This window comes from Diabrotica virgifera, chromosome 2 (genome assembly GCF_917563875.1).
Source record: "Diabrotica virgifera virgifera chromosome 2, PGI_DIABVI_V3a".
In the NCBI taxonomy this organism is placed as follows: domain Eukaryota; kingdom Metazoa; phylum Arthropoda; class Insecta; order Coleoptera; family Chrysomelidae; genus Diabrotica; species Diabrotica virgifera.
In genome coordinates this window covers 147,858,118-147,871,714 of record NC_065444.1, presented here as the reverse complement: position 1 = coordinate 147,871,714, position 13,597 = coordinate 147,858,118, and the positions used below count along the sequence as shown (strand labels likewise).

General features: G+C 28.8%; 1 protein-coding gene across 1 annotated transcript in view; it reads left to right on the top strand.

Annotated features, from left to right (window-relative positions):
- LOC114330538 (muscarinic acetylcholine receptor DM1) overlaps positions 1-13,597 on the top strand; it is a 249,754-nt gene that overhangs the window by 119,144 nt on the left and 117,013 nt on the right. Inside the window, exon 4 of the mRNA XM_050642849.1 lies at positions 5,105-5,243. Coding sequence (XP_050498806.1) covers positions 5,105-5,243 — 139 coding nt within the window. The remainder of the gene's footprint in view (positions 1-5,104; positions 5,244-13,597) is intronic.

Genomic DNA, 13,597 nt, shown 5'->3' with positions numbered 1-13,597 from the left:
GATACATGTTTTAAATTATGTTCTGTTGTGATTTATAACGTTTTTATCGAATTTAAAAATTTATGCAAGTTCCCTATTACATGAGCTTCTTTCCATCGATTTGGGAAGAGCCTGTATCTTAGTATTGCGTTTATTATACATATTTGTGAAATACACAACTGCTTTCGAACCAAGATACAAATATACGAAGGCTATCTGACAGTTCTAATACAAAAAAAATATGTGCATAAGTACAGTGTGGGCGAAAAGTGTGACTTGACATGAATTTTGTTTAAAAGTGATTTAAAATATTTTACTTTATACAATTCTACCTATAAAACTCTCAAATTTGCACAATTTACGTTTAAAAAATTGTACTAAATGAAGTTCCGTTCAATTTTAAAAATTTAATTCAAATTATACGATTTCTCAGAAAATCTCTCAAGTTTAAACAGATATATTCCAATTGTATAGATGTTTTTTTAAAGCCTAAGACGTAGTCTTTAAAATGCACTACATTATTTTACTTTAGATGAAAAGCTTCTTTTTGAGAAAATTAATAAAGAAAAAGATTCAATACAAAAACCGAAAAATATCGGTTAAAGAACATGTTTATACAAAGTCATCAAAACTTTTTTCTGTACAACTTACCTAAAATGAATTTAATAATAAGCTTAAAGAATAATAAATATTAAAAACATTGCGTGAGCTCTTATAGAGAATGTCTGCGTAACTGGTAACCTATTGGAAAAATTTTTATTATCAATTTTACGAAAAAAAGGTATTTCTTATACCATGCTTTGAGTCGTATAAAACCTAAGATGCCACCGTCAGATATAAACTTTTATCGGTGTTTTACAAGGTATGTAAAAAATGAATTTTTCTCAAGAATAAAATACCTTTATATTTTACAATATCGAAAATTATAAAAAAATGTTGTTCTAAATTAAAAAAAATTTTTGAATATGCAATTACACCTCCTTCTAATTAAAATATTGTGAACTATAAAAGTCTTTGACTCTTGAGCCAAATTCATATTTTTTAACATACCTGGTATAAACTTGATAAAAGGTTATATATATATTATGATTGTATCTTAGAACCATCCAGTCTTTTTATAAAGAATTACTTTTTTTCGTAAAATTAATAATAAAACAGTTATCATAATTTGAACAAAATGTGTTGGGTATCCGTAATTATTGATAAAAATGCATTTTTTTTTTCAATTAGAGGTATATAGTTGCATTTTAAAACATAATTTTGGATTCTTAACAATTTTTCCTCATAGCAATGTTCAATATTGTGAAATATAAAGGTACTTCATAAAATGCAGAGCATTTTATGAAGAATAACTTATTTTCGTAAAATTGATAATAAAAAATTTCCCATACGGTTCCAGGTTACGCAGACATAATATTATACATAATATTGTACCTATAAGAGCTCAAATTTTTTATTCCAATTGTAATATCAGATTCGTATTCAGTTTCATTAAAAATAAAATACAAATTTTTTTTAACAAGATAAAATGATTAATTCATCGATAGTTTTTAAATTGTTTATACAAAACAACTTTTAATATTTAAACAACTAATAAACAATTAGCGGCCAAATCTGTGAGATAACTTTTTAGCATATATATTTATAATCCAACAAAAAAGGTATAGAAAAATAAAAGCTTGTTTAATTTGTTTCCGAAATAATGCCGAAGTTTTCGATATTTATTTATTTTTATTTATTTATTTATTGAAACTTACAAACACCATCTAATAGATAGTAATTACATGTAAGAGTGATCATTACTTACTTAGTATAACAATATACACACAAAACATACAAAATAAAAATACAATATACACACAAGTACAAAATAAAAACACAGATAGTAAACACATTAATAAACACAGGTTAATAAATTTTAAAATTGGGTCCATTACTTATCTATTCATAACATTTTTAATATCCCTTACACTACAGTTAAAGAGGTCTATATTGAATCGATATACATTTTGACTCCCCTAAAAATAATATTTAGAACTTTAAACACTGCAAATAGAAATTATTTTACTCAGAATCAGTTAGTAATATGAATTTCAAAGCTCCAAAATAGGTTTTTTCCGATATAAATGACCCTATAAATGAATCTACAAAAATGATTATAATTATATTATTTGATAAGATATTATTATAATTATGGTAAGATTAATTTGAGGGATGTTCCAAAAATACCAGTACCTATGTATTTTTTGAATTAATAATACGATTAGTGTGTATATAACTGTTAATATATAGCTATTTGTATAACAAGGGAGGAAAGTGCTACTTTTTCTCCCGAGAATGAAGTTTACTGCCCGACGCGTAGCGGATGGCTGTAATCATTCAAGGGAGGAAAAGGTACTTTACTCCCATGTTATACATATGATTTTTCCACCTTCCTCAAATAACAAGTCAGTTTTTCATTGTGAAATAATTTATTTATGTAACTAACTGACAAAATTGATTAGAGAACTAAAACTATCAAGTAGGTACATTATAAACTGTCAACTGTCAAATATAAGTCAAATTATTAATGTAAGCATTGTTAAATCAAAATAACAATTTACTGTTTTTTACCATTCTACAAAATACAAGGTGTTCTATAAATAAACGTTAAAATGTATAGATACTTTGATACTTACGTAATGGATAATAGAATATTCTACAAGGCGTCAATAAGTTATTTCATCAAAGACATTCCATGACGTCATTTTTACTTTTCCTCCCTAGGGAGGAAAAGTACGACTTTGCTCCCGACAATCAAGTCAGAAAATATATATTTTCGGTGGAGGTAGGTGGAAAAATAATTTATGTTATAGAAGCAGTATTTACCAAATATATAATATTATTACTGTTTAATTAGTGATATTTTTAAAATATTTTAATACAAAAAATTAAATTATGAATTATTACATTATTGTCTTGACAGTATTGCTGACAGTGCGTTAAATAAATTACACCTAAGTCCAGAGTTCTTTAACCGTGCGTCATCATTTAAAGCATACGAAATAAGTCGGAAATTTACTAAACGCAACAGCAAGTGACAGTAAGTAGCTACAGCTCCGATCACGGGTTAAAATTTGACGTTATCAAAAAATAAAATGTCAAATGTAAGTTTTGCTATAAAATTTTTGTGCAGAATTACAGCCAGATTTGAAGAATCTTAATAAATTCTTTTATATCATTAGTGATTAATAAATAAATAAACAATTTATAAAAAAATCAATAACATATTTTTTTTGTCATTTCATTCACTTTGGCGGAAATGTAACACAACCTTATATTCCTATTCCTTAAATGTCACTTAACAAAACTTCCCTAACAAAATAAAATACAATTACCATACAACTTAAAACTCCAATATAAAATTAGTTGTGAAAAAAACTGTTTGTGTAATATAAAAAATTTCAAAATGCAAAAATTCGACAAAAAAAAAACAGCAACAATCGACACACTAACAGCTACAAAAGTAAACAAACCAGAAACGTCACAACACAAATTGTAATAAAAATCTGAAAACATTCCTAAGCGCCTTTTCTTGTATGTATCTCTTTTCAATATACTGAGTCTAAAGTGTTCATAAAAATAACATGTCTGTGTTTTTAATTAATAACAGGCGGTAGCTATTTTGTCTTTAGCTTCATGCGTGGAAGAGAATTATGCTAGATAAAACGTATGTGTTTTATCTCCCAGGTAGTAATGACGCATCGGTAAAGAACCCTGGGCTCATGTGTAATTAGAACATATAGATAATAATTATTTATTTTACTGCATTAATGTGGTTATTTCCTTAGATGTAGTAAAAACCAGGATTTGTAATAGATAAAACAAGTATGATAGAGAAGAAAATGTTATATTTCAAATAATACCTTTTTTAAAATTAACATCGACAAGAACACGTGGTATGTTTTATAATATTTCTTTATCACACAGTAGATATACAGGCAGGTTCAAAATTTTGGAAAAAATTCATTTTTTCGAGAATGGGCCACTTTGGAGAAAAATCCCAAGACAAATAGATTTTTATTTTTAAATTATGATTTTCCGACATATATGCCTTATTAGTGAGGTCATCCACTTGGGCGTGATGATTTGACTTGATGATTTTTTAAATGGGTATAGGGGTCGTGTGGTAGCTCATTTGGAAGGTTATTCAATTCTCTATTCAGCAATATACACATTAACATTAGTACTTTTACATGGTGACCAAAAAAATAATGTTTGATTTTAATTAACTAACGCAAAAAGAAAAATGTATGTAATCACTTCAACTGAAAATACATTTTACGGCTGTCATAAAATAGAAAAAATAATGATTATTTTAGACATAAGCATTGCTTTTTGCTTAAACAGAATGTTAAAATTGCCAAGAGACAGGTGGGTGGCTGTTTGACAATTAATTTAGCGAGAAGCAATGTTTATTTAGGAAATAAACTTCGTTATATATTTTCTGCCAGCATTAGAACGTATTTTGAGTTAATAAATTACATACATTCTTCTTTTTGCGCCCATTAATTTAATTCAAAAATTATTGTTTGGTCACCCTGTATAAATAATGATATTAGTGTTTATCATACAGATAGAGAGTTGAATACCATTTTAAATGAGTTACCACACGACCCCTATTCCCATTAAAAAAATCAACGATTACGCCATCACGACCAAATGGATGACGTCACTATTATTACATATATGTCAAAAAATTATAATTTAAAAATAAAAATCGACCTGTCTCGGGATTTTTTTCCAAAGCGGTCTATTCTCGAAAGAATGAATTTATTACATAATTAGGAACCTCTCTATAAATTGCGCTGTCAGTAAAAATCAATGTATAGGCTACAGAAAGTACTATCTAAAAACGTCATTTTTGTCAGAATTTGAGCATGATCAGATGGTTACAAGTTGTAGTCAGTTGTATAGTTTACAAGTAACTATGTAAATATGGTAGCGCACAGTCTTACAAATCCTGGTAATAAATTTATATAAAATGTTCTTTCCTTAGATGTTCGATGTTAGATATGTCAAAAAACGATTCGAACCTCTAATTTTTTATCCAATTGTATGTTCAACACAGTGTATTCGTGTGCAGTGATGAGCAGAATAACGCCTGCTCGACGGTAGACCTCGAAGAATGGAAGAGGCCACGGTCCGAATCTACCGGAGCCGATTCCGACTCTGTCTACATGCACGGGAACCTCTGTGTGGACCCCCAGCGGAGAAAAAAGCCGGTGAGTTAAATACAATTAGTATCTATACTATAATCCACAGTTAGAATGCAGTAATATAATGTAATGAATGCAGTAATAATAATATAACTGCATAAAGCAATGTATTTCTTACGGGAGAACGGCCGACCAGGTTGCCGGTTTTCCCCGAGATGCGCATCAGTTCCGGTGATTTCTCAGTCTATCGCCAAACTATCACGCACCTACCACTGTGCCGACATGAGCGGCATCGCTGCCCGTCGTAAGACCAACAGTGCATTTTAACTGTGGGTTATACTTTAGTAGACATTGTTTTTTATTATACAGTGTGCCACCCTGTATAATTTGGTCCCTATAGAAAATTTAAAAATATCCAGAAACCCGTCAAATGTATTTGTGAGGGAAACAGTTTGTAGACCACTCTTCAACTAAATTACATCAACCCTCTAGCGGGGCGGACACAACCCCCAAAATCTTTAATGGAAAGGGGGTTGAGTGATATCTCATTTTAAAGGACGTTCAACTACCTTTTCAAAATTAACACATACATTATATTTCTTTTCATTACTTCAGATCTTCCAAATTTTTTTGGATTATTGAACTCCAAAATGTATATTCTTGGAGTATTGGAGTATTTTGACTATTTTTATAATATTTAGTTCAAAACTCCATTAAGTCCAAAATGTTTCCAAAAGTACTGAACAGAAATATAATGTATATGGTATTTTTGAAAAGGTAGTTGAACGACCTTTAAAATGAGGTCTAAGTCAACCCCTCTTTCCGTTAAAAAGTTTGGGGGTTGTGTCCGCGTCCACTAGAGGTTTGATTTATTTTTGTTGATAAATGGTCTACAAAATGTATATTTTTACATTTTCTATAGGGACCAAATTTTAGAAGGTGGTAACTTTTCAAATTGACACACTGTATAACTTTATTTAGTATGGTGCAAATACAACGAATCCCGAAATGGATTCGTTATTTTATAAGCCGTCTACTTTAAAGAAAAATCCTAAAAAGGTTGATTTTGATTTTTAAATTATAATTTTTTAGCATATACAAGATTGGCATGGCAAGATATATTAACCCCATACACCTAGTCCGCAAAGGCTTCCTAAGGGAGCTAGAGCTCTTTGAAAATGACGTCTTGTAATTAGTTTTTCTTAAATAACTCCAGAACGGTTCTATTGAGAAAAACGAAAATTAGTACACCTATTTATCTTCCAGAGATAAATCGACTTCATGCATTGCGAATTTCTAGTATTGGTCATAGGCGTCCGTTCTCGGTGGGGCAACAGTTATTTTATCGAATAACTTTTTTATGTTTAAGTTTTAAGCATTTTTGACTCTGGATTAATAAATTGTGAAGTATTTTACAACTAAAAGGTACTCTTGTTTTAGGTCGATGTAATACATTGTTTACTAGAAAAATCGATGTAAAAATTTTTCTTTTTTTGAATTTTCAAAAAAAATTTAAAAAAACATTTAGAATTCCGAAAACTGGTACGTTTATTTATATTTCAGAGATGACTCGATTTCAATAATTGCGAATTTCTAGTACGGGTCATATGCGTCCGTTTTGGGTAGGTCAACGGTTATTTTATCGCATAACATTTTTGTCTTTAATTTTTAAGCATTTTGACTCTAGATTATTAAGTTACGAGATATTCTAGTACTAATAATTACTCTTGCTGTAAGTCGGTAAAACGCACCTTTTTTTTGAAATTTTTTTTTTCAATTTTTATTAAAATTCAAAAAACGAAAAATTTTGAACTCGATTTTTCTAGAAAACTGCGTGTCCTACCGAATTAAATCAAATGTACCTTTTTGGTATTAGAATAGCTCACAATTTAATAATCCAGTATCAAATATGTATAAATTTAAAGACAAAAACTTTATGTGATAAAATAACCGTTGCCCTACCCAAAACGGACGCCTATGATAGGTACTATAAATTGGCAATTAATGGAATCGATTTATCTCTGGAAGATAAATGTACGCACTGATTTTCGTTTTTCTAAATTGAAGCATTCTGGAGGTATTTAAGAAAAACTAATTACAATACACCATCTTCAAAGAGCTCTAGTTCCCTTAGGAAGCATTTTCGGACTAGACGAATTGAGCTAAATTGTCTTAAAATTATCTGAGGAATCTCCTGTCTTCATTTGTGGGTAGAGTTTCTGGACACCCTGTATATCATGATGGTGATGTCATCCATTTGGTCGTAATGACGTATCGATGATTTTTTAATTGAAAATAGGGGTCGTATACTAGCTCACTTAAAAGGTTATTTAATTCTCTATTCAGTAGTATAAACAATAATGTAAATGATAGATGAAGTTTTTAAATCCTAAAAATTCATGGATAACAAGCCTGCGCTCTCTCTGATGAGATTTCAATAATAATCCAAAATCGCGATTCAGAGAGCTGGATTGCACTCCGTATTCTAATTGAAACGTAAGATTGTTTTGCCTTCGCATTGCAACTGAATAATAAAAATGGTATACATTTTTATTTAATAATGTAAATATTTATACTGGGTTCCCAAAAAAAAAATTTTTGGTCAAACATACATTTTATTGCTGTAAGAAAACAGAAAAAAATATTTATTTGATATATTTATAAATAAACTTTGTTTTTCGCTTAAACGCAATGTCCAAACTGCCAAGAGACAGTTGAGTGGCAGCTTGAACATTCAATTTAAGCGAAAAGGAATGTTTATTTGTGAAATAAACATTTTTTTCTGTTTTCTGACAGCAGTTACATGTATTTTTAATTAAATAAGTTACGTACATTCTTTTTTTGGGTCAATTAATTTAATTAAAAAACTTTCTGGACATACATAATTATGATAATGTTTATATTACTGAAAAGAGAATTAAATAACCTTTTAAATGAGGTGGCACACCCCTATTCTCATTTAAAAAATAATCGAGTACGTCATTACGCTCAGATGGATGACGTCACTAGGATGGTATAGGTGTATGGCAAAAAGTCGTAATTATGCATGCTATATTAACCATATTAAAATAAAAAATATTTTCCTATATAGTGGATTTTTTTTGTAAAGTAAAATATTTGGATAATTAACTATTTAGATGTAAAGTAAGCCACAATTAAATTGAAAAAATAATTTTATTAACGTTTCGACGCCCAAATCGGGTGTCATTATCAAAATACAAAATACTACTAGATTAAACAAAAATGTTGTTGCTTAGTAAAAAATTCTTCTAATAATTTATTTAATCTGACTCATTTATATCAGCAATTCAGACATATATTATACGTTTAATAGTAGAAGACTTTAAAATGATATTGCCAATATTTATGAGTTGCGTTCCTGGGACGACTTTACTGAAAGGTAGTTCATTCGATTACATGAAATCAACTCTAACCCAAGAATATCCGTCACAAAAATATCATAGCATGTGATCTGTCTTTAAAAAGACAATCAAATGCAACGGTGACAGTAAAATTCTCGCGTTAGAGATTCCATGGTAAATCACGAGGTAAATCACGAATTTTACCATTCCATGGTAAAACCAGGAAAAACCTTGTGATACTATCCCGACATCGTAAGTATTTGTTACATTTAATTTACTCTCAAAACTAATACCAAATTCTGACTTTAATATATATGGTGTTTAAATTATAAATAATATTAATAATACATAGATATATAAGTAATACTACAATATAAAATTCGATGTCCAAATAGTATCACGAGGTTTTTCCTGGTTTTCCCTCGTGATTTACTATATAATCTCTAACGCGAGAATTTTACTGTCACCGTTGAATTTGGTTGTCTTTTTAAAGATAGATCACATGCTATGATATTTTTGTGACGGATATTCTTGGGTTGGGGTTAATTTCATGTAATCGAATGAACTATCTTTCAGTAAAGTTGTCCCAGGAACGCAACTCATAAATATTGGCAATATCATTTTAAAGTCTTCTACTTTAAAATATACTTTACAATAGAAGACTTTAAAATGTATAATATATGTCTGAATTGCTGATATAAATGAGACAGATTAAATAAATTATTAGAAGAATTTTTTACTAATCAACAACATTTTTGTTTAATCTAGTAGTATTTTGTATTTTGACAACGATCCCGATTTGGGCGTCGAAACGTTAATAAAATTATTTTTTAATATAATTGTGGCTTATTTCCCATCTAAATAGTTAATTATAAAAATTCCGCAAGAAAATATCTTCAGAACAACAAATATTTGGATGCCTTCCTAATCCAAGTTGAGATAGGGTTCTAAAACTTTTTGACTGAAGGCATGTCTAAGTTAAATGTTATGTTTATACGTTATTATCCACAGTTCTGTTGTAATAAAAATTGCATATTTTTGCCTAAAAAATATACTGTCGTTTCGATTTCCATTACGGAAGTCGTTATCAAGGATTAAGAAATTTGTTAAGGTGATTATAACCACTAGTTATTATTACTGAGGCTATGTTATAAGTCAACAAATATTGAGTATGAATATATAATATATGTAAGTATGAATGTACTTTGCCTATATTTGTTGTAGGTGGCCAACTTTGGCTGAAATTATATTAGGGTGGAAGTTTTTATGCCTTATGATACATCAAATTCTGATTACTTTGTGCATATGTGCAATATTTCTGTGTGTTGTGTGATTCTAGTTTTTGGGGTAAAAATTTGTGAATTATATTTTATGTATTGTGTGTTGCATATGTGTAGTGTATGAAAGAGATATGTGCTTCACAGATTTTGTCTTCCTCTATTGTTGGTATGTTTGTGTTGTTCACATTTTCTACACATTTTTCTTCATTTTGTAGGATGGGCGCTGCTTCTCTGATTTTTTGTTTTTCACTTCTGTTTCTTTCATGACTATAGATGCAGTTTTCAACTGTGTTCTGTGTTTATTGTCCCAGGAGTGTTTGCATACCTGAGATTTGTCGAAATCCCTTTCATTTTTATAATCAATACATATATATATATATATATATATATATATATATATATATATATATATAAGAAATACTGGATATTAGTGACTGTCGATATAAACAAACAACTAGTTTATTAGGGTTGCAGTCAGAAGGTTGGCCAGGATGTTAAAGAAACACTCTTTTGACTTTTTGTCTAGCTTTCGGAATGGTTTTATTCCTTTTTCAAGACTCTGTAATATAGATAAAAAGAAATATGTAAATTTTTATAAAATATCACAATTCGTCAGTTCAACTTACTAGTCGTTGAGATTATTTAAAAGCTTTATGACCCTCAACAATACTAACACAAACATAGAATACAGAAAATATTTGTCCATTATTTTCTGTATTCTATGTTTGTGTTAGTATTGTTGAGGGTCATAAAGCTTTTAAATAATCTCAACGACTAGTAAGTTGAACTGACGAATTGTGATATTTTATAAAAATTTACATATTTCTTTTTATCTATATTACAGAGTCTTGAAAAAGGAATAAAACCATTCCGAAAGCTAGACAAAAAGTCAAAAGAGTGTTTCTTTAACATCCTGGCCAACCTTCTGACTGCAACCCTAATAAACTAGTTGTTTGTTTGTATATATATATATATATATATATATATATATATATATATATATATATATATATATATATATATTTTGAGTTTCGGTGGGTTGGAGTCAATAAAAGGGCTACTAGAAGACTATTTTTTAATTACTCAAGCTTTCGAATGTGTTTACATTCATTTTCAAGAGCTAAAAAGTAACTGATAAAGTGGAACAAAGATCATGTAAAAATACAACTTACCAGATAAATCTAGATTGGTAATTAAACTTGCTTACACAAATAAATACAAATAAGAGAAAAAATGTTAATAATCATCAAATGAATTCTTCCCAGACTGAATATTATAAAATAACTGCCAAAAGATTTAAATTTTTTGAATTTTGAATTTGAAATATAGATATTAAAATGAATTTTCAAAATTTTTAAGTCAATGTCAGTGAAAAAGTATGTCAAACATCGACAAGTAGCTAAAATTGGGATATATTTAATTATATTACTGACATGATAATTTATTAAAAAAAAGAAGATGTAAATAAGTAGAAGAAAAGAAAAAAAAATTAAAAATTATTTTCGTAGTTTACAGAAGCACAAACGAATGTAACAGGATACGAAAAAAAAAATTTTAAATGTTATGGTGCTATGAATAAATTATAAAGAAATTATGTAGTTATAAATTTTACTTAAATTCTGAATTTCTGATCTTTTATTTAAACTATGATCACTTCTGCTTATAGATACCATTTCTAAAAAAGTCCTTTTGAATTTATTATCTTCATTGCACAAAATTTGAATGTTGTCAAAGTCCATTACATGGTCTTTTTCAATCACATGTTCTGCCAAAGCACATGACGGTTTTTTTATTCTGCAATCGCTTTTGTGAGAAATAACGCGATTGGACAAATTCCTCCCAGTCTCGCCAATATATACAGCCTCACATTGAGTACAATTAATTCTGTATACTACATTAATTTTCTCTAATTTATCTATGGGATATTTTGTCTTAGAATACAGAGATGAAATAGTTTTGATGTTTTTCGTTGTTATTTTTATATTGTCAATGGCCTTTAAAATTTTAGTTAACTTAGGTGTTAATGATGGTATGTAGGGGAGTGAATGATAATAGATGACTTGATTAACAGAAGCAGAGTTTTGAGATCTCACAACAGATGGTGTCAGATTATTAACATGAACCATGTTGGAAAAAAGCATCCTGTGTAGCATGTGTGGAGGATAAGAGTTCTCAATCAAAATAGTTTTTAATACTAGAAGATCTTCTAGTATTAAAAACTATTTTGATTGAGAACTCTTATCCTCCACACATGCTACACAGGATGCTTTTTTCCAACATGGTTCATGTTAATAATCTGACACCATCTGTTGTGAGATCTCAAAACTCTGCTTCTGTTAATCAAGTCATCTATTATCATTCACTCCCCTACATACCATCATTAACACCTAAGTTAACTAAAATTTTAAAGGCCATTGACAATATAAAAATAACAACGAAAAACATCAAAACTATTTCATCTCTGTATTCTAAGACAAAATATCCCATAGATAAATTAGAGAAAATTAATGTAGTATACAGAATTAATTGTACTCAATGTGAGGCTGTATATATTGGCGAGACTGGGAGGAATTTGTCCAATCGCGTTATTTCTCACAAAAGCGATTGCAGAATAAAAAAACCGTCATGTGCTTTGGCAGAACATGTGATTGAAAAAGACCATGTAATGGACTTTGACAACATTCAAATTTTGTGCAATGAAGATAATAAATTCAAAAGGACTTTTTTAGAAATGGTATCTATAAGCAGAAGTGATCATAGTTTAAATAAAAGATCAGAAATTCAGAATTTAAGTAAAATTTATAACTACATAATTTCTTTATAATTTATTCATAGCACCATAACATTTAAAATTTTTTTTCGTATCCTGTTACATTCGTTTGTGCTTCTGTAAACTACGAAAATAATTTTTAATTTTTTTTTCTTTTCTTCTACTTATTTACATCTTCTTTTTTTTAATAAATTATCATGTCAGTAATATAGTTAAATATATCCCAATTTTAGCTACTTGTCGATGTTTGACATACTTTTTCACTGACATTGACTTAAAAATTTTGAAAATTCATTTTAATATCTATATTTCAAATTCAAAATTCAAAAAATTTAAATCTTTTGGCAGTTATTTTATAATATTCAGTCTGGGAAGAATTCATTTGATGATTATTAACATTTTTTCTCTTATTTGTATTTATTTATGAAGCAAGTTTAATTACCAATCTAGATTTATCTGGTAAGTTGTATTTTTACATGATCTTTGTTCCACTTTATCAGTTACTTTTTAGCTCTTGAAAATGAATGTAAACACATTCGAAAGCTTGAGTAATTAAAAAATAGTCTTCTAGTAGCCCTTTTATTGACTCCAACCCACCGAAACTCAAAATTGTTTTATCCAAACAAGTCAACAAAGTACTTCTTTTTTCTTTATATATATATATATATATAATCTTTGCAGATAAGTTAAATAGTAAACTCTTAAATATTGGGGAAATCTGCAAGAAAGACTCTAATGAGTATCAATTGTTTCGCCGAACGTTCTCGCCAAAGAGAATTAATTTGGCTTCTTCAGGGCTGAAAGAGAAGAAATTATAATTAGCTACCATATATTACCTATTAAAAAACACTGGAGATCTTACCGTAACTTGGAATTGTAGAGTTAGGATGTTAAAAAAAACTTAGCTAGTAACAACATAGTGGTTTTTTTGTTACTGTTAGAAAAAAGTTACTGTTAGAAATGTATGGTAGCTGTGAACTTGAGACGCAAAAGTGTACCCAAGCAAGG